Genomic DNA, 24795 nt, shown 5'->3' with positions numbered 1-24795 from the left:
ATTTATTTTCAAGCCTTATAGAAATGTTTCATTATTAACTGTTCACGTATAATGCAGAGCAAAACAGCAGAAAAAGACATCACTGATGTCTTTTAAGAAGGGCAGAAAAGAAACAAACAGGAAAAGGTCTTGCTGATTTAAAGTACAGGAGCAGTAGACATGTGTCTGGCAATTAAAAATAATCTGTGGGTAAAATCCTGCCTTTATTAACATCCACGACAAGATTCCCATTGGTTTCAGAGCTGCCAAAATTTTACCACAAGGCTAACTCCTCAGTTCTGGCATTATTCTGATCTAAGCCAGTTGAGGATCTTAGTCCACGTCCTTTGGAAGTAGCTTTTTAAAAATTTTTTTGAACTGCTAAGAGACAGTTGCAATGAAGAAGAGAAAAATCAAAGGGAAATTCTAAATAAAAAAAAAAAAGCACCATCCTTGATGCAGTCCCTTTCAAACACTGCCAGGTATTTCCTGTGATGTCTTTTAAAAAAAAAATTAACTGTCCATATTCGCTTTTGAGCCAGGGACGCCGTTTGCTCTTACAAGGTGAAAAGTTGTCAACAGTTTCCGCACAGTGACGTGCCACAGCTATCCTGCACTTAGAAGTGGAAATGAGTGTGCTCACAAATCCTCTCGGGTATCAGCTGCTGGCAAGCAGTTACTTTCCAGTGGTAACCTCTGCGCACAGCTAGGGTGACTCAGTCCCTGCTGCCAGCTTCATTAACACCCCCTACAACACTTCTGTTACGGAAATGGATTAACTAGTTTTGGTGGGTTTTTTGCCCCAAACTGACTTTTCCAAATTGTTCTGGAAGGAAAAAAAAACAAAACCAGGGGCGACTGTGCGCATGCACCACTTGTAGCTTATGCATGCTGAGTGTGCACGTGTTGCTGTGAGCTGATCAATGGAATAAAGCTGCCTAGGGAAGTCGAGGAATCTCCTTCATTGAAAGTTTCCTTGAAAAGACTGGATAAGTCCCAGTCTGGGAGGGTTAAGGAACAGTAAATCCTGCCTCTCTGCAGGGGCCAGCCTGCATGAATCTTGAGGTCGCTTCCAACCCAGTGATTTTATAATTCGGTTTTATGTGGCTGCCTTTCAGACATGCTGAGAATGACGACTGATGTATGTAACTCGTCAGACCTTTGGGATCCTGCTATATGGAAGCGGCCATGGAGCCGTACGTTATTACAGTGATATCTGATCTATTTTCCATTCGTGGGTTATTTAATGACCTTTCCATGTTAACGCGGAGCCCGCAGCGTATAGGAGCATTCGGGGAAACTCACCGAGCTTTACTTCTGCATTTTCCGTGAGGAGAACGTTCTGCCCTTTAATGTCTCGGTGGATAACGTGGTGGGCGTGAAGGTGCGCCAAGCCCTGCAAGAGAACCATGTTACTCAAGATGTTTTCTTCCCATCAGGGCCATGAATTTGGAAATTCTTGCTTCGTTCAGGGTGCGATCGTGGTAAAAAACCCTCAGAAGTGATTGCTAGCAAAACATTTGCTCACAACGCTGGCAATAAGAAGAGCGAGCAACACGGCATCTCAGCTTATCTCGCTCACGTAGGCTGAAAGCAGTACAGCATTTTGGACGTGAAGTGAGAGGAGAATCAGGGCCACAAACTGCACGCTGCGATTTCAGACTCAGAGAGATATTGCTCTGCTAAAGGCCAACAAAAGAGGAACGTGGGGTATAAGCAGCAATCCTGTGCATAGCTACTGATGGAGCATTCAGGAACCGGCAGACTGGTGGCAATGGTTTGAGTCCTGCATTGGGCAAGATTCCCAGTGACTCTAATGACTGGAGATTGCATCTGTGCCCAAGACTATTTTAAGTTTCAAAACACTAGTTAAACTAGACGAGAAATAATGGAGTATTATGAGAAATGGACGGCCCACCCAAAATACTTGGCCACGGTAAAACTGATGACTTTACACACAAAGGAACAGCTGATGAAATCTGAAGTTCCTCTGCAGTTAACCCTCCTTTGCCCTACACACAGACAAGTCACACTCCACACACTTCACGGAGAGATACCTGTATCCGATCTCTTTTGTCTTCCGCTATGATAGATTTATTATTTTAAGTTGTGGTGTTTAAATTACAAGGAGGGACTTAAAACCAAATCTTCTAATGGCAGCTTTGCAGGTAAATGGCACTCATATCCAGAAGAATTAATGACTATCTGCCTAGAAACATCACCCGGCTGTGTGACACTTTGGGTGCTGAGTTGATTTGGAGGAGATTTGGTCTGATTCAGCGGCCGAATCTCCGAATCCGAATCGAATCAGGAGACCAGTGAAAAGGTCTGAATCAATTTGAAGCTCTCTGAATCAATTCAGAAAAGATTTGGACAGCTTCAGAGATTCAGGCAGTCCCCGCTCTCTGCTGCAGGGAGCTGGACCCGGACTCTGTGCCGGTAAGTAGGGGGCGGGCAGAAGTGGGGGACTGAAGGAGTAGAGGGGACCATGGGGGGACCCCTGCCAGGTCCCATCCCCTGCTTGCTGCCCCAGCCCCCCTGAGTGCCCCCTGACTCCCGCCCCCCACCATGGCTGCCCCGCCAGCCCCAGCTCCCAGCTCTTTAAAAAAAACCAAAGGACCCGCACTCACCAGCTGCTGCAGCAGTCTCAGGGCTTCTGGGGGCTTGTGGCAGAGCCCCCCATGCAGTGCAGGACAGTGGGGTGCAGCAAGGATTGCCCCCCACCGGGCAGGAGCTGGTAACTCGGGGCTTTTTTATTATTTTTTTTAAAGAGCCAGGAGCTGGGGCAGGTTGGGAGAGCAGGCGGGGGTTGGGGGGCTTGTGACAGAGCCCCTCCATGTGTTGTGGGACACCATCCCCCCCAACCTGGAAGCAGCCAGTGAATCAGGGCTTTCTCTTTTTTCTTTTTTTTTAAAAGAGCTGGGGAGAGCAGCAGGAGATGGAGGCTCATGACAGAGCCCCCCAAGCAGCATGGGGCAGTGGGGGGGCAGCGGGGATCATCCCCTACCTGACAGTACCTGGTGAATGCCAGGCTTTTTTTTTCCCAAAGAGCTGGGAGCTGGGGCAGGCAGGGCAGCCATTGATGGGGCTGATTCGGAGATTCGGCCGATTTGGCTGTGGCCGAATCAATTTGGGACAGTGATTCGAATCGGCTGAAACCGAATCCGAAGCGAATACTAGCCACTTCGTGCAGCCCTAATCAATATGCATGCATACATGAAAGGCTTCTGACTGCATGCAAGCCCATCTCATTGTCGACTACTCTTTTCACACAGACACATGGGAAGATTTTAAGCCTCTGTTAAAAAATGCAGTCTTTGTGTCCTCATGCTGTGGCAGAATGCAAACTGTGGAAGAGCCCCAGTAAGGATACTGAACTGAAGCCCCCAAGGACAAACTTCCCCACTGATTGGGGATGGCACCGGTTTGTGGCACGCAAGAATTCCAAATCAGAGAACGGTTTTCCCCACTGACCAATGGATTTGCTATTTATTCAAAATCAGCACCTCCCTGCCAAATCCACATGGGATATTTGATGTGCTTTTGAACTGACTGCCCATCTCTGTCACTACGGACATCGAGCGAGTTTAGCCCTGCTCAGGTTCAATTCACTAGTTTGAAATAGGGAATTTCAATGGCAGGTCTCAGAATACTCATATTGATCTTCCTGTTGTTAAAAAAAAAGTCAAACTCCATTAAAAGGGAGGTAGATCAATGGCTCTGTAATGGCCCAGGGATTTAGGGGCAACTCGTTCTAACATTTTTTCAGGGTGGCTTCTTCCAAAACTCTTGCTACCACCTTTCTGTTGCAAAGCATGCCGCTTTTACAAAAAGACAAGTTAGAAATGGTTTTCTTTCCAGGAAAATAGGCTGCAAACAATGTAATATGCTGGGGCATCCCCTTTGCTGGCAGTTAAAGACTTGCCGGTGTCATGTATCACAGTTAGAGAAGGCCAGGACACTCTTTGCAACAAGAGCACAGTTAGCAAAACTCACCCTGAGAACTTCTCTGCAGATGTAGGCAATCCAGTCTTCCTTGAAACAGTTTCCTTTGGTCTTCTTAACCAAATCTGTCACCGACCCAGCTCCACAATACTCCATCACCAGCTGCAGGGAGACAAATATATTACATGTTCTCTAACAGAAGGCAGAGCAGGGTGGCACCTTATAGACTAACTAATTCAGAGAGGCATAAGCTTTAGTGAGCAACCGTTTACTTTGTCAGATGCTAATCATGACCATGTTCTGGCCTACTATACCATCGGCTTAATTGTGTTGCACGCATTGCATGCCCTTTAGCACTGCAATTGGAGCGAAACCTTCATTTTCTGAATTACACACTCTGCTGATGCAGTAAAACAAAGCAATGCCCCTCTTCTGTTACAGTTCACGGGGACTTCACTCCTGACTAGAGCCGATGCAAAATAAAAAAAGGGGAAGGGGCAAGGTGGGAACCAAATCCAAATCCATGAAAATGGATTCAATCCAATGGGTTTCAAATGGAATCAATCCTTACAAATTCTGGCTAATATTTTTAAGCAAAATGTTGGCGTTTTGTTGTTCCTTCTTTGCCCCATTTTTAACTCTCTTTTGTTGCTTTCTTTCCATTTTGCCACTGGAAAAAAATCCAGGAAAAAAAGCAACGGTGGAAGATAGAGGGGAAAAAACCCTAAAAAAACTAGGAAAGAAGACAAGCCTTAAAGCTGAAATCAAAAATACTTTCTTAAAAGTTTTATACGAATTTATAAACACTTTTCCTTGGGAGCTCCTGTTGTAACTCCCAACGATTTCCTCTTTCAAGAACATCTAATAAACGTAAATGGGATTAAAAAACGTACCCAGAGCTGATCATCCTGACCCGCAGGACTCTTCTTGACAAATGCTCCATAATATGTGGCAATATTGCGGTGATGAGAATATTTTTTTAACATGTTTATTTCCAGCTTGATTTCTTCCTCCTCATTCTGTAGTAAAAAGAGAGCAGAGCGCTGCAGGAGTGACAAGATAAACCCTCTAGTCTGCGCGGTGAAAAGCAGGACTAGGCCCTCAGACAAATCACAGGGGCAGTCTCTTAACCAGCACAACCAACAAACCTAGATCTGAAATCAGGAACTGCTCCAGCTTGAGCTCACAGGAGAAGACGGTCTACGTGGGGGCATGAACAGACTAATATCCTCTATGCACGGCACGTGGAAGGGAATTCGTAACTCACTCGCCGGGACTTTAGCCGTGGAGAAGTTAACCGGATTCCAGCAAAATCCTCTTGATAACTCTCTTTATTCCAATAGTACTACGTGCTTTAAATGTCGCGTGCACATCACGTGATTCACCTTTCCCGTTCCCTGAGGGATCTGCCAACAGGGAACCCCCAGCCAAGGGAAGGGAAGTGACTTCCCAGGTCCACAAACCACTTTGGAGGCGAAGCCAGGATTAGAACTTGGCTCTTTCCTCCCCACCCGGAGGTTCGTCCGCCAGAGCGTGAAGACGCCTACAGAACGACGAGGGCAGCAAGGCAGCTGCTATGGGGAGGCCAAACAGTCCCGGGTCTACATACTCCCCTTTCTGCAGCATCTATCTGTTTTCTCTTCTGCTTACATTGGTCCTTGGGAAATGCACCCTCTTTTGTTCTGCTGGAACAGAAAACAGCATAGCAGGGTGCTGATCGACAGGGACGACTATTAGATGCCACCGCAATACCAATAAATGATCATAACAGAACAGATTAGAGCGAACTTCATTGGTAGCACCTCGCGATGGCCTCAACGAGGCAGCTGTGTCTCAGCTAAGAGCTAGCCGGTGGAATGGCTCTTTCTCTTCTTGCCTGTGCTATCCTTGCCAGGAGAGAAGGTGCGCCAAAGGGTGCTCCGACACCCACAAGGGAACAACAGAGCTCTATGCTCAAGACACGCAGGGCCGCCTGCCTCCATCAGCGGAAAGGAATAAAAGGAAGCTGATACCTGAATTACCTTTTGCCACCAAACATCCTTGAACTTATCAGCTAATGAAAAAAATAGGCGCGGAAGACAGAACCGGCTGGGACGTGCACAATGTTTTTCCATGCTAGCCTACCACTTCCAAGGAGCAATGCCAGCCAGGTGCTCCCTTAATTGCCAGAACGGGTATCTGACAAAAAGGATGAGATCCCTGCCAGATGCTGTGAGGGGTGATAGGCATGGAGTCATTAATAGTTGGGACTCAAAACTGTTCTGAAAATCTCACCATGTGGGAGAGCTCCTTGTGAGCAAACACCAGATCAGAGCACACAACATGCATGCAGCACGTGCCTTCCTGTGAAATGGGGACACGGAGCTGTCAGGTCGCTCAGGAGCTGGAGAAAGCATGTGCTCCAAGACGGCATCCCCTAAGGTGGTGCGCAGGCAATGCGAGCATCCTTAATAATCTCTTGCTACTTCCCTGGGACAGGGAGGGGGGCAGTTCATTTACGCTAGCGAGGTACACAGATAATAGCTTGATTAACAAGGGGAATAAGAGTAGCTAAGCAATTCTGCCCAGAAAGTGGGCAAAGCCAAGGTTTGAAACCTTGAGAGGTCTGTTAGGGAGAAGAATGATGTTGGCAGGGGGAGGTGGGTGGGAGAGAAGAGGATGTGGATAAAGCGACGTACCCGGGCACTCCTGGCTCCAACCTTCCCCTTGCTGATACAGTTATGGGCCAAATGTTGCCCAAGGGCCCTTGACATCTGCTCGGAAATTTTGCTGCTTATGTAAGGAAAGCTGCTCGCAGATGCAGTTTGCTGCATTGTTTGCGGGCAAGGTAGGTGTGCACAAAACGGCAGGTTCGCAGCCAAACCCTGTTTTAGAAACCGTGGGCCTCGCCTGACCACAATGACACGAGGTAGCAGAGAGCGAGGAGGCACACGCCTCTACCCACAAGAGGAAACCAGATCGGAGACTGATAAACACGCTGCCAGGAGGCTCTCTTGTCGAAGCTACGGCAAGGAGACGCGGCCCTCCTTGAAAAATGATTTTGAGAGCTGGAACGGCAGAAAGCAGGAGGTTTCCGGGGAGCAGCCTGCTGCACGGCAGCTCCGAGGAAAAGCTCCTTTTGCAGGAGTAACGTGGCAAGACGCGAGCGCTTTGCTCGCTTGGCACGATGAGAGAACAGGAAGCCGAGCCCGTGAGGAGAGGCGCAGCAGCACACATTGCTGTCAGCCCCACTCGAGCGATTTCAAAAGGCTCCCACACCCCTCCCTGTAACATGACGCTGCAGCACTTCCTGACAGATGTCCAGCGCATCCCGCAGTGACCGCAGCATCCTGCTGCCGATCAGGAGGAGGGAGCTCAAAGGCGCAGCTCATGCCGAAGGGGAACAGATTTCCTCAGCGACGTTTCTATCACGGGGCTCAGCACCGCGCATGCCAGCTCGCGGCCGGTCACAAGTTTTCTGAGCAAGTGAATTTTCATGCTGTGAATGTCACCCGGCTGGTGCCACTGCACCTTTGGGCAGGAACGTGCCAATGCCACTTAACTTTTCATTGGAGAAATAAGGATTTATTTTTTCCGTTCCAGACCCAGGCTGGCGTTTCTGGTTATAAGCAGAGAAAAAAAAATCCAATGCAAGATGAGTCCTTGGTCGCTCACATGAAATAGGAACTATCCAGGTTCAAGCCCCTGCTCCCATGATTCAGACCAGGGGCTTTGAACACTGTTACATCCCCGGTGACTGCCTGAACCCTCGGCAATCAGCCACACTGGTGCGGGCCACTCTCCTGTCCAAACAAACAGAAATATTTAAAACCTGAATGGGGAATAATTTGGTGTAAGAAATATTGACTCTGTTGTGAGCAGCCACGTTCAGTTCTTCAGATCTCTTGTGCTAGGCACGGACATTCAAAAAGCCCCAAGATGAAGTGATGTAAGTTGTGCAGTTTTCGCTAAGTGGCATAGTTTAGAGCGGGAGCGAACAACACACATTTGCCCTTTGCTGGGGGGAGGCAAATCTTAGACCAGGTTCTGTCATTTTTAAACCAGTCTGTATGCGCCAAACCTCTGTTGTGCTATTATAGACTGGTTTTGTGTGCCGAACCTCTGTTCTGTTACAAGTATAGACGCAGGCCGAACCTCTGTTCTGTTACTGGTCTGTTCTGTTACACGCAGACCGGCTTCCCATCACTTTTACTGGTGAAAGTGTAATGTCTGTACCTGGCCTTAGAGACTGAAAGCATTTCTATCTAAGGGACTTCCATATCTCTGCGTTACCGTAGCCCTTGAGCACCTCACCTCTCACCATAAAACCCCTGTGCGGTAGGGCAGTGCTATTACCTCTGCTCCGGATGCAGAACCGAGGCGCACAGAGGCTGTGACTCACTCAAGATCACTCAGGAAATACAGGGCAGAGCAGCGAGTTGACCTTTATTCTCTTAAGCACCAGGTGTGCACATCAACCTCAGGGACCTTCTTGGTCCATCACTACCAGCTGGAACCAATTACTTCCTGTGCAAGCTAGGGGAAGCATGCAAAAGCCCCAGCACAGCAGAGCTGGGAGGGGTCAGGGCTTAGAGGGAAAACCCCGAATGGTGGCTTTGAAGATTCGGATTGAAGCTCTGCAGAATTCATAAAAAGAAGTACGTTGCTTGGTGTGAAACAACTCAAAACGAAAGCAATCAGAGAGGTTTTTGGCACTATTCATCCTCAGAACAACTGGCCAGATTTCCTAGGACACTGCCGCTTTTCTGTGCTGCCCCTGCAAAGCAAAGCAACGGTAAACCAGGTTTCGCCAGCCAATTAAGGGAATATATAGCCTCTTTGTGTTCATGGAGCCGCACAAAGCTACTGGCATGAGCCAGCCAACCTGGGCCTCCTCATGCTGTCATGTGATTTTTTGCTGGACACTGCACGTTTCCTGGAGTTTTTGCACTGATTCTTCCACTGGGAAGAAAGCTTTCAGTGGTACTGATGCCCTCTCCCAAGTCAAGCTATTGAGCCAACCCACAAATCTTGTTGAATAATTCAATAAAACACTTCTGCCTTTGAGCTGGCTCTGGGTCTCTGGCCCCAGACCTTTCCCCACTGACCTTTGAAGTCTAGGGATGCTCAGATCCAGGGATTTGATTTAGCATCAGACGCTGCCAAAATTCAACCTCTGTTACTCCCCAGCAAACAGCAACCTAGCTTTATCTTTGGTGACTCTCATTTCTACTAGCTATTGCAGTGCATGTCGCATGTACTTGCACAGAAAAGCAAAACCCCAGGGGTCTACTGCTCCAGTTGTCAGAGAAAGGGACCCTCTCTACAGACAGACAAGCAACATATTCACAATTTGACTGTGTACGTGCATGTATATTTTCCAGAGATGTTGACCTTGATTCCTATTCGCACTCGGATCCTTTTAAGCTAACCTGGCAGTGTGAAAGCAGCAGTAAATTACATTACACTTAGCTTTGCATACATTTTCTTCATCTTAAGAGTTTTATGGTACTGCCCATCACTGCAGTGTTTGCATGCTGCCAGTGGGGTGCCAAGGGGCTTTTAGTGTACATGAAAACTGGATGCATAAGTCTTAAGGACGAGTTTCCAGTAAGGGGGGGGCATAGGTTTTTGACCTTTCCAACCTTCAAGCTAATTTGGTCTTGTGGAGGCAAGTTACTGTACTACGAGCCAGCTGTACAGGGGAACAAAAATCAATGCTTAGCAAATTCTATGACACTATGTTATAACTGTAACACCACTCTATAAACGTGGAAAGGGGCAGTGCCAATTAAATTGTCTCCTTTTCTCATCTATTGAATCTTAAAAAGGCAATATTTGCATCTCTAACATGCTCCTTCTTGCTTGCTGTCAGTATGACTACAATGCCCTAGATTTTTATACCAAACAGAGGAATGGTTGGTGTGCGAGAGGAAAGGATGTGATGAAACACAGCAGGGGCAGCGAAAAGCTACAGGAAATCTCCTATTTGCTATCTCTGGCAACAGATAATCACCAGAAATAAGCAGGAAGACGGTTCTTTTCTTCATTATTATAGACTAGCAAAATATACAGAAGTGCTGTCCCCACTTGCTTTGGACAAATATGATTAAAAACAAAGCAATGTGTTCATGTCACCCATCCTTGGGATCTCAGAAAAACACCAAGGCTCAGAAACACAATGAATAGCAGCTGGCCATCTTCTTTCCTAAGGAAGCCACACTAATGTTTTATTTTACATAGCCCCTTTTTTCCCCTGGATTGAAGGGGAAAAAAGGGCTATATAAAATAAAATGTCAGTGTGCCATGCAGGCCACTGTCTCACCTGCCCCCCTCCCGCTATATAGTCACTCACCTCCGTAACGTTCATCACCTTGATTGCTGCAAGTTGTCCAGTCTTAACATGGCGGCCCTGTTGAAATGATAATGTGCTGTAAGTCAAAAAGATATTTATGCAAACTGAGTAGATGGTAACCACCTTCACATAGTAAGAATTTGGGCAGTCTCTCATGCAAGGCTAGATCTTGCTGCGTAGCTGCTTCCAGGCAATATAAATAACATCTGAAAAATACAAAACCATAATGCTTTAATGACCCCTCTACATCTATACTGAGGACAAGGTAAAAAAAATATGAAACTCTTATTTTCAGTGCCATATGTAGAATGAGGCAAGCAACATGGCTACAACCTACACCCCTGTATGCAGCATGAGCGGTTTTTGGTCTGGGTCCAGGTCGTAGGTGACAGATGTCCCTATCCCTCTAAACGATACTTCTCGATAATCCCAACCCCAACGTCAAGGACTCGATGGGCAGAAAGCCAGAATGACCTTTTCTCCCTGCATGTCAGGGCTGAAATATGTTGGTGAAACAATGCGGAGGGGAGTTGGCACTGCTCCTTACTGCTCCATATACCCTGCGCATGGATGAAGAGAAAACCTTGTTCTGCAAAGCTGTCAACCTGGCCACATTTACATGGCCAGGGGAGACTAAAGTACATTTTTCTCGTATCAAAGGCTCTCTATTACAGAAAGCACAGCCTTTGGAGTTCTCCAGACAAGTAGTTAATCGCAGGTCGGGTCCTGTAGATTTTGTGTTTAAAGCATAATCTGCTGAGCTGATGGAGAGGAACTCTTCAGGATTTTTACGTTGTATACGGACGCTGTCAAAAGGTGGCGTGTAATAACGTGAACCAGAAATCGAGACACAAGCAACAGGATGGGCGTTTCACATCTCTGTCCTCATCAGAACTAATCAGAAAAGACATTCAAAGCAAGGCACGTTGCCTCGTTATGCTAATAAGCACCGGTTCCATAAGTGAAGATTGTATCGAAAGACACAGGTCAACAGCGGATTGATTAAACATGCTGCTTCTCTCCCTTACCAACCAGATTTTTCACGAACCGGCCTGCCTTCGAGCCTTGTGAATGCAATTTTGCTTCGATTAATACTTGTGGGTACAAAATTGCAGACACCGTTCCCTGTAGTGGGCCAGGCATAGGAAATCGTGACGTTGCATTGGAAACGCTACAATTTGTGGACGAAAGGATTTGCAGGTGCAATTTTACACCTGCAAAATTAGAAGTATCCTTTTAAAAATCAGGTCTTTTCTGTTCACAATTCCATGCAAGTGTTATTTATGGAGCGACGCAGTTTTGCATGGGGGAAAAATGATTCCTTAATCTCAAGTGACGGGTCTCAGTCGGGTTTTTTTTGTTTTTTTTTTCATAAAAGCTCACTCCTGTTGGTTTTTGTATCTCTACGAGTGTCCTCTTTCCAAGGCAGCACTTCTGTGATTTTCTCAGAATGAATAAATCCTACCATTCTAGCTTATCACAGAGCTCAAGAAGAAGATAAACTAGGCACACCCATACTGCGAGTGTGCCGCACGCTTCAGTGTGTCAGACCGCGGATTCTGTAGCCACAAGTGCTATCCTGGACAGATGCCTGCCTTTGGTCACTATCCATTTCAGCTGACGTCAGTCATGGTTTGCAAGCTTCCTTTTAGCAGCCCCTGTTCCTTTGTTGGAGGCCATTGTTTGCAAATGTTTCCAGGCATTGAAAGTCCTGGCAATACAGAGACAGGACCTTCCACAAAATACAGTAATGCTAGACAGGCTGGCACCCTGATTTAACCCCAAAGCTTGCCTGGAATTACACTTGTAGATAAAGTAAGGTCAGGGCAGGTAGCGGAGATGCTTTGAGATTTTTTAAATCTGTTTTCCCAGCATATAAGCAAGGTTAATACCAAAATAGTACTGCAAAGGATATTGCAAATTCATTAGAATAGGAGAGAAAAAAACTGGAGGGGGGGAGGTATTTTGATTTCAGATCGTGAGCCCTATTCAGCCAATCCTCTGTATAACAGACATCTGTTCTTTTATACCCATATATCCATTCCAGGCAAACCTGATGTTTTTGCTTACTTTTCTCTCTGTAAATCAGAAACAGTTAATCTTGGGAATGCACGTTGAAGGAAATGTTGTTCCTACTAGACAAATGGATTTCCCATTATTTAAAGTATTGTACATTAAATAGATGGTTTTGCTTTGAGGCCTGGATTCACCTCAGCAGTGATTCACACACGTCCATGATCGTGCAACACACTGATTAAACCCATGCCCCAAATCCCCATGTCTTTGTATCCTGACAGCAGTGGGAGTGGGCCTGGACAAGGGGCACAGAATTGGTAAATGCCTCAGAAATCTCGTCTGGTCTCAGCGCAGAGGTGTTCACTGTATGATACACGGGGGCTGGACCCGACGAGCTCACGAGGTCCCTTCCAGCCCTAAACTTCTGTGAATCCGGGATCCAAGGTTATTACTAGGCAGGTAAACCATAGGCCAATACCCCATCATGCATCAGCATAACTGCTATCAGAACAAATGTACTTATTGCCAGAGCAAACCTCTCGTTCAGCAAAGAAGCCTTGAATTTCAGTGGGAAGGAAACTTACTTTTGGGTTGCAGAGTTAAGAGGGCAAAGGGCCCATTTCATACGCAGGCCCTTTTGCACTCTGGCTTCTTAGAGAAGCCGTGGGGCTTGGCTAAACTGTCAGGCATGCTGGGGAAAGATGCCCTGTCTACTCGTTCTCATTGGATGTGCAACCAATGACATCGAATATCAATCATCTGGCTGATTTTTACTTACCCCTGCCCCCTCCACACCATTACCCTGATGGGGAGTACATGGTATTTTGGGGCTGGGGGAACATGCAGCAGGAGAAAGCGCGTTCTCAGAGCCACAATGTGCCGTGGTCTGACACTGAACAGGCCTGCCCTTAAAGTAGACTGAGTGCATTTTTAAACCTGTTTAGTTGCCTTGCTCCTCTTCCTGCATATAACGAGAGACATTAGTGGGCATGACAATCTGGCCTCACATCAAAATGAGAGAAGAAGAGAAGATGACAGAGCATGCAGAGTTTTAAGTCATTCTGGTAGGTTCTTGATACAATCTATTGCTGCCACATAACTTTGTGCCGCTATCCTTCCCGCTCCTGGCTGGGTTTGGGCAGTCCACTCATTTCAGTCCATCGTCAGAAGAAAAGGGCTAATATTAAAAATAAGCATTGCTTGCTACTCACTATCAATGATTGGGGTGGAAGGCAATAGTGTGAAATGCTGCTGGGGCTGAAGAGAGAGAAGAAAAGCTGTAGATGCTCTGGTATCAAAACACGGAGCTTAGGCAGTGCTCACCTATTGCTCTTTCTGTGCGGTTTGTGGGTGCGAACGTTGGTGGCTGGGTTTCCCGAAACAAGCAGAATAATGGGCCCAAACTGTCAAGTTCACTCTCCCATCTGAAAAAGTCTCCCTTAGTAAGATGAACCACACCCATGCTCATATATGCAACCAAAATGATATATGGCAGAATTACCAGTCAAACCGTGCCCTTGCTGCAAAGCTTGAAGCACTCTTCTCTTTTAAATATATGGCAATGTGATGTCCCCTCCAAGCACCCGTAAAGGAAAGACATGGCAGTCTATCTGCATACAGGTACCACCAACAGAGACAAGGGGCCATCTCACCTGGAGCCAAGGGACCATCTCACCTGGAGCCAAGGGACCATTTCACCTGGAGCCTGCTCTCTGTTTACTCAAACCATCCCATGAAACTATTTACACTCGCATGGACAGTCACCAGGGAGATCTCTACTCATCATCTCATCCAACAGCCCCAAATGTCATTGTCACCCCTGGTTGCAAATCAGACAGTCCTTGAAGCCAGGATGACCAATCTCTAAGGGGGGCTTTCTACCCCAAGGACCCCTCTTTACAACAGAGCCGGACCTGGGACAGCTACCCTCGGTTAAGAAGACACGTGGCTGTCTGATGGGGTGGATCTTCCAGATGCCAAATGTTCAAGTTGGGGGTTTTTTTTCGGAATAGAAAAAGGGATCGGGCCTCTGTGGCCGAAGAGGAGCGATGCAAAGGGGTCTCGTCTTTTATGTTGGTTTCTCGGCTGTTGCAAGTTTCTTTGCCAGCTTGAAAAGTGGGTTAAAGTAGCAAGGTCTCATTCAGGCAAACTCTCACTGTGGCCAACTTCTGAGCAAAAGCATCAGGGTTTGGTCTGCCTCCCCCCGCTTTTTTTTCTGTTGTTTATGAATAAATCTGGGAGGTTACGCAGAGTTCATGGGAACTTTTATGCATGTAAACTTCACTCGCAGCCACAAGGCTCGTTCCTGCAAGCGTGCTGAGCTGCATACATTTTTTTGTGAGAGGTGTTGATTTGGTTTTGTTTGAGTTTTTCACGAGGGCACCCAGAAGCCACAGATGGGGTGTTTTTAACTGCTTCATTGCAGCGTATCAACATCTCGCGGGTTCCTGCAGTACGATGAGAACGGAGTAAGCCTGGCAGAACGTGGCCCTTAGGAAAGAAAGCTATTCTGAGACTGACCCGTTCCTGCCGCTGCCGTGCAGAGCAGTGGCTCTCAGCTTCTTTAGACTGGAGGCACTTTTCATTAGACCTCTCCATGACTTGTGTTTAGCTTCGAAATCTAAATGTCTTTATTATAGACCTTACCTCCTGGCAGAGGGCACGCAGCAGGAGCAGGGGAGCAGCTGGGCAGGGAGAGCCTGATCCTGTCCTTACCAGCCTGCCTTCTCACACCTCCCATAGCACCCTTTAAAGGCTCTTGCAGCATGCCCTGGTTGAGAATCAGTGGGTTAGGGGTCTGCCTTTCCCCCACACCCAAGCTAGCAATGCTAAGAAGTGCTGGTTTCTGGTGGAGGCGTAGCAGGGCAGGATCATACCCAGAGCAGCCCCCAACACACGGGGCAGTGCTGGCTCCTGCCATGCTGACAGCAGTGGCATGGTCAGCCCTTACTGTAGCGACAGGTGCTTTGGTCCCCACCTCCCAGTGACATTACTGGTTTCTGAAGCTGCTGGTTTCTGCAGAATGTAACGCGGGACCTAGAGACCATAAGATTTCAGAGTCCTGGGACAGGGTTGTCTGTTTTTCCAGGCACGGGGCTGCCCGAGTCAGGCTGCTGGTCAGGGGCACTCATGAACGAGGGACTCCCTTGGAAGTAGTGTGTTCATAAGGGACTCCCAGCCCTCAGACTTAGGAGGGGTTAAAGGATGGCCAAAATATCCATCCACTTGTCCGAGGCCAGTCCCAGCACCGGAGCACAGCAATATTTTGGACATCCAAAGTGTCTCAGGCACAGAGACTTGTCTTTTAACTTCTCTTCGGCATTTTGCTACGTCACCAAGGCTCAAGAAATACTCCCATTAGCGATGAGGCAGGCAACAGCCACAGAAAGCTTTGTCACTCTTTCATCAGCAGTCTTTGCAAAACTGAAATCAGTTTACCCCCTCCCGAAGTCTGCGTATTGCTGATCACGGCTACATTTCTGGAGGCCACTCTACAGCAGAAATCTGCTTTCTGTGTACTCCAGCTGTGCATGCACTCAGCGGGGAGACAGAGTGCACAGGACTGGGACAGATTATTCAATGTTTACTTCAGTTGGGCACGTATTTATTTTCTTAATGAGTTTAGATAAGGTTGCCATTAACCCGTATCCCCAAGTGAGCATCAGGCGCATATTAGTAAACCGTCTGGGTGCGCGGAGAGGAACAGGATATCAGCGTTTAGTGGTCATGTTCCTGGTTGATAGCGGGGCTTTGCAAGAGTTCAACAGATTTACAGCAAGGCATGTTGTTTCAGAACTACGGCAAACACGGCTCCAAATCTGTGCGAGGCCAATTTTTTTTGGCCTTATGGACCATGCAGCAATGACAGAGGTATGCCAAAAACCTCAATTTTCAATTAGCTTTGAGTCGCACGTGAGGGCAGTGGACAGGAACGGGCACAGAGAAAAAGCGGTGGCGCTGTCATTTATAGCACTCCGGCTTCAGTGGGAAAAGTCCCGTTCTAACTTCGGATCATGGAAAACAGGGCTGGAAGGGGCTTCATGAGCTCATCTAGTCCAGCCCTGCACCTAAGGCAGGATCATCCCTGACAAAAGCCATCCCTGCCACATGTCCGCGTAACCTGCTCTGGAAAATCTGCACGGAAGGAGAGCCCACCCTGTCTCTAGGTAGCCTGACCACCCTCGTAGTCAGAAAGTTCATCCCCAACCTAAATTTCCTCTGCTGCAATTGGAGATCATTGCTTCTAGCCCTGTCCACTGCAGCCACAGAGAACAGGCTATTTCTATCCTCTTTATAATTGTAATCACCCTGCAGGGCCCTTATGCCAAGGGATCTGAGCCACCTCTCTTCAGTGTCCAACACACTCCTTACCCAACTGGAGGACATCCCCCTGTACAGAGCGATCCCTCCACTGGGAGGAATGGCGACTCAGAGCCAAGAGCTCCACCGTCCCGTGACCAACTGGCTCCCTCTCTCCCTTGCTGCTACTTTGCTTTGCACCAAGCTGGCCTGCATGTAGCTACATAGCACACTTCCTTTTTGGCACCAAGTGCTCATTTCTTTCCACTTGTTTCTGGGCCTGTTTGCTGCATCCGTCCCTGTTTCATTTTGGCAAGAAGAGGAGCACATGGAAGGGAAGGGAATGTCTGCTCCGCTGTTACGCTGGTTAACATACGCCCACTTGGATGCAGGCACTGGCTGCAACATGACATGGTCATGTTCCAAGGCCCCGGGGTTGGTCAGCTTTCAGTGTGTCACGATCTTCACTTGCCCCTAATTCCCTAGCGTCCGCACAACCAGAGTTGTTTCCCTCTCTAGAAATCCGCCCATTTGCCAAAGCTATGGGACTCTTGCACAGAGAATCCAAAAAGAGACATCAGACTCCTCAGACACCAGCTCTGAAGACCAAAATCTACCCCAGTACATTCACACTAAATTCCTCCTTGACTTTGCAAGGGTCTGTCTGCATGCCCTGGTTGATAGCGTGACTGGGGTTAGGGAAAGCTGGAGATTTTTCCAGTGACTATCTATAAATACAGAAGCACCCAGGAGAGACTGCAGCCACCTCACTCTTTGCAAGCAGAGGGTGAAGGTGCAGTTGAACAGGTGCAGACCCATATTGCTAAGAAACTTCAACAAGCAGGTTCAGCTCAAAACCCTCGAGACCCTCTCAGTTAACCTGTGCAGCTCTGTGGCTTCCTGGTAAGTGGCCAAAACTGGCTTCTCTGCTCTCGGGACTGAGCCACACATTTTCTGCTTCCCCTCCCTTCATCTTGGTAGCCGCAGGGAAGCACTAAAGATACAGTGCTCATGCACAATGCACTGAGTTGGGAGTCCGGGGACCTGGGGTCCAGTCCAGGCTCTGCTGCACAGTCCTAACAAGGACACTTCGTTCCTCCACCCTGTATAGATCTGCTTTTTTAGACTGTAAATTTAATAGATTGCATAGACATTAGGGCTGGAAGGGACCTTGTAAGATCATCGGGTCCAGCCCCCTGCCCTGTAAGGAAGTCAGCTAGGGTCAAAGGATCCCAGCAAGATAAGCGTCCAAATGTTTCTTAAGAGTGTGCAGAGCAGGTGCTTGCACCACCCCTGGTGGCAGTCTGTTCCAGGCCTTGGGGGCTTGGACAGTAGATAAGTTTTTCCTTTTGTCCAGCCTAAAATGGTTTTGCAGGAATTTGTGACCGTGTAAGCATGCTGAAATAGTCCCAGCCAAGTGACTGTGCGCAGTGACTGTATCTTCCTCTGTGCTCTTGAAAAGACTGCCCCAAAACTCACCCTTTCCAAACCTGAAATGAGGCAGGGAGGGTATCCTGCAAATGACTCCCCTGCCATTATCAGTCTCTGGCAGACTGTCTGGGCCACCCTGCAAGGTGCTTCACTGCCTCAGTGCTGGGGTAGACGTGTGTGGCATGGGGATGTCTGCTTCGCAGCAGCGTACTCAGGAGCTAGACATACCCACTGAGTCCCCTAATCTGCACTGGGGTTTCTGGGCACTACTGTCTAACACTGCATAGCTTGGGCCAAGCTTGAAGCCCAACGTCTCATAATGAACATGCTAAAATGGGGCAGGATGATTGTCAAGAAGTAACACATGAGGAGTTTGGAAGTGTATAGCCAGTTTTTGTTAGCTAATGGGCAGAGGGCAAGCTCAGCATAGCTAATGCACTTTAAAAACTAGCATTGAATTGCAATAACAATCCGTTTCTTGGGGATTACACTTTTTAAATCATAGCAAATGATTTGCAACAGCAACTGGGTTGGAAAAATCCATCGCTTCTTGGCAGTTAATTACCAGGGTTTTTTTTCCCCCCTCCATTAAGTATTCAGGACACTCCTTGATGGGTTTATAATTCTGCCTATGGTCCAGTCGTTTTGTTTTAATCATGCAATTTGGGGCATTGCTGTGGAAAGCCTGCCTTGGCTGACAGTCCGAACTCTTGGCGGTAGCTCTTTTCCAAGCTTCCCTGGTTGTTTGTTGTATTTTGGGCATATAAATCACAAACTGTACATTCCCCCAAGGAATTTTTCCATCCTTTGAGGTGGTGAGAGGCCCGCCGGCATGCAAGGACAAGCCATATTCCACTTCAACTCCTGGCCACCCCTCGGCTCTATTTTTCATCTGCAAAACACATCCCCTGGAGTTTACTGCTTTTGTGCCAAGAAGGCAAGAGAAGGGGGATTCCTCAGTGCCACTGTCTGTCCCTGCTGCCTGGGTGTGATCCCGTGGAAATCAGGGACAAGTACCCTCAACCTGAAGATGAACCTCATCTCTATAACATCCCAGACAGACATTCCTGAATCTCATCCAAAGTCAAACGGGTGTGCACGAAACACTAAGTGCTACCACTGAGGCTTTAGGGTGGCTGATATCTGGACAGAAATTGTCCTCTGTCAGTGATAAACAGATGACAGCCCCTGCCACAACGACACACCATGGTTGTATTAATAGTGAGATCTTAACACGATGAGGTCAGTGTGAAAAAGCCTCCTTAATTTATTACTTCAACAAGATAAATCTCCATAGCTTTCAACTGGTTTGACTTTGGATAGTCTGAACTGCGCTGGCATTGCTCCATTAACCTGAACAAAGCTACGCATGTACATTGGCTACTGGACTGTAGGAATCCTTCCTCAGACTATATGCCACCGGGCTCCAGTTTATTCTGCCTCTATAGAATAAAAAATACCCCTATCTCCAGATCACTATAGCATTGAACAATATGGCTATTAATCCTGGGTAAATGATCAAAAATATTTCTCATGGTTTATATAGTTAATCCTATATGCTGACTCACAAACTAACCTTATGATTACCTGTTTCAAGTGGTACATAATCACCAGCTGAGTTTTATTACCCTCCCAGTGGAAACGTAGGCCAGAATATGAACCTGAACACTACACAACATGCTACACAACGAAAAGATGGGAAGCACGAATAGTGAAAGCTTGCATGGTGCATTTTCTAGCAGTCAGAGGCTAATGCAGGGGTGGGCAAAATGCGGCCCGCGGGCCAGGGCAGCCCGCCAGGCCATTGTGTCCGGCCTGTGCAGCCCATAAAAAAAATTAGAACATAAATATTAATCTGCCCCTGGCTGCCTGTCATGTGGCCCTTGATGGCTTGCCAAAACTCAATAAGCAGCTGTCCGCCGAAAATAATTGCCCACCCCTGTAATGACACTGAATGTGCTGCAGAAAGAAACTGCGAAGTTACATTATTATGATGAATTAAAATGGAGAGAAGGGAAATATTGGTATCAAAACGGAAAACCACTCAACGATCAACAAATGTGGCATGTTTCATTCCAAACTTGAGACTGGATAGTACTACTAATGCCAGCAAACCAATTGAGCAAAAGTAAAGTTAACCTCCAGTGAAAAATGAGGCCCCGTTCAAGAAATACTAGCCTATGTCTGAGTAAAAAACGATGATCTTTTTCTCCGCGCCACAGTGGGTTTTTTGCCTCAAAATTTTGTAAACAAGGTGCACGCATCAGACGTGAAAGCATTCATGTCATCAAAATTTGATGGGGCTTCCAAAAAAAAAAAAACCCCCATAAACAAAAATGATGAATTTCCCAAAACTGCGCTCAACGTGTCGCATACTTAAGCAGAAAATGCCGTAACTCACATCAGCTACTCTCATAATATCCATGCACAGGAGATTAAGTTGGTAGTAGTGTACGGCTTTCCATATACTAAAATAGCAATGCATTTGTCATGAGGAGAGATCAGAGTATGCATCTCTTATCCATTACTTAGAGCACTATCACGGTCCTCTTTTCCTTGAAAAGGGCTACAGAACCATCTCAGGCACGGGCAGAAACAATTTTATATCCATGCTGCAAATGAGTAAACCATAATCCACATGAACTGTGAACCCAAGAGGCTCTCAGCTACCAGAAGTGACTTTTGTGTCCAGCTTTTTTTATCCTTGCAGTTGCTGTTTCCTCCCATTGTAGCAGTGGAAATGCAGGTTGTGTGCTTTGCTCGATGCTCGTCCGTGCTTGATGGCAGGCCAATGGGAAAAGAAAACCCAACAAAGGAATGAATTGAAGCCTCTAGCAAACAGGGATTCGAGTAACCACATTTTTGTAATATCAGTGCATACTCAGTCTTGTCCGGATGACTGTCCTCTTGCAAAGCATGAATCAGTCATCACTTGTGTGGAACCACAGCTAGAGTTCAGTTGAAAGAAAAAGGCTTCTTTTTAGGTTTTAGAAGTGTTAGGGTTGGCCTAGCCTTGCTCCCACTGGGCTCACTGGGATTTGTACCATTTATTTTAGTGGAAGTGGAGTCAGGTTAAACACAGAGCACTTTTGAGACTCCTGCTCCAACCGTGCAACAAGGGAAAGGAGCCTTTCGTAGAAAACTTGGCGCCGACTGATGCCATTTCTCACCTGCCTCTAAATGGGTACCCAAGAATTGCGCTTGGCACTGGCATGCAAAATTTGCTAGCTAGCATTACTGCCCATGAATGCAATTTTAGTTTAACCCTTTGCTGCTTAAGTGCTTATTAAAGAGTAGGGTGAAAGTACACATCTATCCTCCCCCCATGGTTTTGCCTGGCAATTCAGCAACATGCCAACAGATGCTCCCGAAAGTCTTGCTGCCATGTGAGAGTCGCCTAGCAAAACATTAGCTATGCAGCACCTGCACCACCCCCATCAGGTTAAAAACCACAAAAGGCATGCAGAGTAAGGGACACGTGATTTGTGGTTTTATGGTTTCATCTTAATGGGTAGGGGGAGGCTCCCCTGGAAGGAGTGCTACTGATGCTCATGTGAGTAAGGAAGAACGGAGAAATTCGGGGCACTCCTTTCAAGGTGTATTTTAAAACCTGGAGCTCTTCGTGCGTAACTGAGCGGAAGTTAACCCTCGAAGCACATCCTACCAGGTAAGGTTCAGGAGGCTCAACTCACTGAGTGCCAGTCTGGGGTATGCACATGCAGTTGATGTGAAATACAGGGTTGCACATGCCCAAAGCAAGGACCAGGCTTGTCTTGATGTCCATAGGTTGGGATCAGGCCCTGACCACTTTACGTCTGAAGGGGATCAATGGAAGTGTCCCTCTTTGTGTAACCAGAAATACAAAGGCTTCTGCTGAACATAGCAATGGAAGGGCCTTCCCAGGGCATCATGTCCAGTCCCCTGTGTTTGCAGGCAACCATTTACCCAAGTACTCCTCAAAACGACCAACCGCAGGTGAGACCAGAGCACTGCAGTGGGAAGTAACTGGTTAACATCTGCCCAAAGGATCCTTGGAAGAGCACCAGGCCCCATACTACACATTAAAACATAAACCCACAGAGCCCTGGGGGCTTGGGGAAAAATACTTTCCTGGTCTAAAACTGGTAACCAGCATGATCCTGAATGGAAGAGCAAGACCCTCCAGCCAGAAGTCTGTGTTTTCAAAGTATCTACAAAAGCATTGGTTCACCCCAGTCGTAACCCCCAACTTTAGCCTTGGTCCACGTCCCCACGCTTTAGAGGATGGTTCACCCTCCTCCTCCAAGCCACTAAGGTTCATAAGAGGAAAAAAATCCCTTCCTAGCTCCTTCCACTGCAACCAGCAAAAGCTCGGGAACATTGGATTACTAGCCACCTAACTCCACTGGTAGGAAAACCAGTTTCCCCAGTTCAGAAAAAGTGACTTAAGTCCCATTGACTACAAGGGGATTTGGGCATGAATCTAAGTCACCTTTCCTGAACAGGATCCCTTCTAAGGGCAGAGGGACGAGCATCGCTCCATGTCTGTCTGCAGATGTAGGTTTAGACAGAGACAGAAGCAATGCAGAGAGAAGCGTGAGAGGCAGGCTGTTTAGCTATGCCCCCCTTCCCCACATTTTATTTATTGGGACATAAAAACGGATTTCTTTAGGCCTCGATTTCAGTATTTACATAAAAGACGGTTCAAACAGTCTCGCCATTCATTTGGTGCTCGAACATTTGTCACGCCTCTTAACATCTGTTGATACATATTGTAGGGTTTCCAAGCTCAGCAACGCAATTATATAAGGATACGGCTATCTCTCCATGCCAAAAAAATGGCAATTTCACAAACACAGGAGGCTTTATGTGCCTTAAAGTTTTTCTGGCTCGGCGGGTGCCTGTGGCGCAAGGTCTGTAGGTTTCCATGAGTCAGCAGCAGGGCTGCAATTCAGCGTCCAGGGAGAGCTGAGTAGGTGGGAAGAGGGGGCCACTTTTACTTAGCCGGACAAATCGGCATGTGCGGTACCGGGGCTCGCTCCCACTCCTGGGTTCAGGCTTCAAAGGCTCTGGCACTAGGCCAGGGCTGCTCAGCACCTGTGGAGGCCAATGGTGATTTATGAAACCCAAGGTCTGTGACACCTACAGGCTATTCATAGGGAAAAATAAATAGTGGAGGAAAAATTCAGGCTTTAGAAACTTCTCTCCTCATTTTATTGGCTGAGGCCTAGAAAGAGACCTTAGCTGAGGTGGAGGGGATGGCAGGGAGGTGGAAATCTTTCTGCCCCAACCAACCTCCTGTTTCACTCGATCCATCTTTATCCGGAGAGAGAAACATCATGAACTGGATAATGCATTGTGGAGGTCCAGCATAGCTCTGCTGGAGTAAAGCTCTTCCTCTCCGTCTCTTCTGAGAGGAAGTGGAAATTCTTCTTTGAGTTCAGTCGGGCGAGAGCCGGGCTTTTAAAGAAGGAAAAGCTGAGCTTTATGTTCCCTGATGCCATAAAGTCCTGGGTGGTCGTGTGCTGCAAGTCAGCGGCGCTGATTCAATACGAGTAGTGCTGCTTTCCTCTCCTCAGGCCGATGAGACTTGTATTTTGTGTGCATGTCTATTCCCACTTAAGCAGTTTTACCAAGGCCACGATCAGATCTCTGTCCTTTTGTGCACTGTAAATATTATCATTTGTTTGCATTTTCTATTGCATACAATGCAGAACAGGCAAGGGACATTCTCACGTCAAAAATCATGTCTTCTCTACATAAGTAATAATATTATAAACTGAGACTTTCAAAGACGTCTCAGGCAGTTAGGAAACCGTTAAAAATCCCAGTCTAATTACTTTTTAAAAACTGTAAGAACATTTAATGCGCACAAGCTTGTGCGCGCACACACATGCACACAAATGGTAGGGGCGGTTCCTGCGACTACTGGTAGAGCAGAATTCGAATGCATCATTCGCAACATAGAGGGGCATAAACCATCTACCTAATAACTACTGGTATTAGATGGATCTGTCTCATGCTCCTTTGGTTTTTCCCCAGTGGCTACTTCAGCTGACAAATAGCCTTATGTAACCCTTGTCTCCCAGTCTGAATCCCACGGGTCAAGTTCTGAACCCACCGCAGTCCAGAAAAACGTCTGCTGTAGATTTCAGTGAAACCAGGATTTCACCCCATGACATGCACCCTGCCAACAGAACTGCCTATAAAACACATGGGTTTCTCAAAAAAACATCTGCAGTTTTTGCAGAGAAAATTGACCTTGATGCTTTGTCTCAACCAGCTCCATAGGACCACCATCCAGCCAAAGGAAGGATGAGCTGGTGGCCACCACTAAAATTTGTGAGAAGACAACTATAAAACCTCAGCCCTCTTATTTCTGAGCAGACTCTACAACAGCTCCAAGACACTGATCTTGCAAGGAAAAAACCATGCCCTTGTGCCTACCCATTGACCCGTTGGCCAAAGGGTGTAGAAGCCTCCTGTGTGAGAAACTCATTCATAAGGATTAAACCGATTCCTTAAATGAAACTGGACACGTGTATTTGAATTCACATATTTAAACTGCAACCCACTTTTCCAATTACATTATGAAACAGCACTATGCCAACGTTTATTTTCCCAAAGAAAATTCTAAATCAAGTAAAGTCTCGCTGCTTTTTCTTCTCAACTAATCTAATCTGCATAAGGTAGAAGTCTGTTTGGCAAAGGCTCTCTCTTTGAGTAAGCTAAAGGTCATACTTATATTAATTGCTCCCTGCCAGCTACAATTGCTTACTTTTTAGCTGCTGTGTCCACCACGTTTCTGCATT

General features: G+C 47.0%; 1 protein-coding gene across 5 annotated transcripts in view; it reads right to left on the bottom strand.

The window, feature by feature from the left end:
* Positions 1 to 24795, bottom strand: part of NRK (Nik related kinase) — a 130828-nt gene that overhangs the window by 70836 nt on the left and 35197 nt on the right. For all 5 annotated transcript variants that reach the window (XM_059732859.1, XM_059732856.1, XM_059732857.1 and 2 more), the window contains 4 exons: positions 10259 to 10315; positions 4818 to 4943; positions 3976 to 4086; positions 1285 to 1375 (listed from right to left, as the gene is read on the bottom strand). In XM_059732859.1, coding sequence (XP_059588842.1) covers positions 1285 to 1375; positions 3976 to 4086; positions 4818 to 4943; positions 10259 to 10315 — 385 coding nt within the window. The remainder of the gene's footprint in view (positions 1 to 1284; positions 1376 to 3975; positions 4087 to 4817; positions 4944 to 10258; positions 10316 to 24795) is intronic.

Source organism: Alligator mississippiensis, chromosome 8 (genome assembly GCF_030867095.1).
Source record: "Alligator mississippiensis isolate rAllMis1 chromosome 8, rAllMis1, whole genome shotgun sequence".
Lineage (NCBI taxonomy): Eukaryota > Metazoa > Chordata > Crocodylia > Alligatoridae > Alligator > Alligator mississippiensis.
The sequence above is the reverse complement of the archived record's forward strand: the minus strand, read 5'-3'. Positions and strand labels throughout refer to the sequence as shown.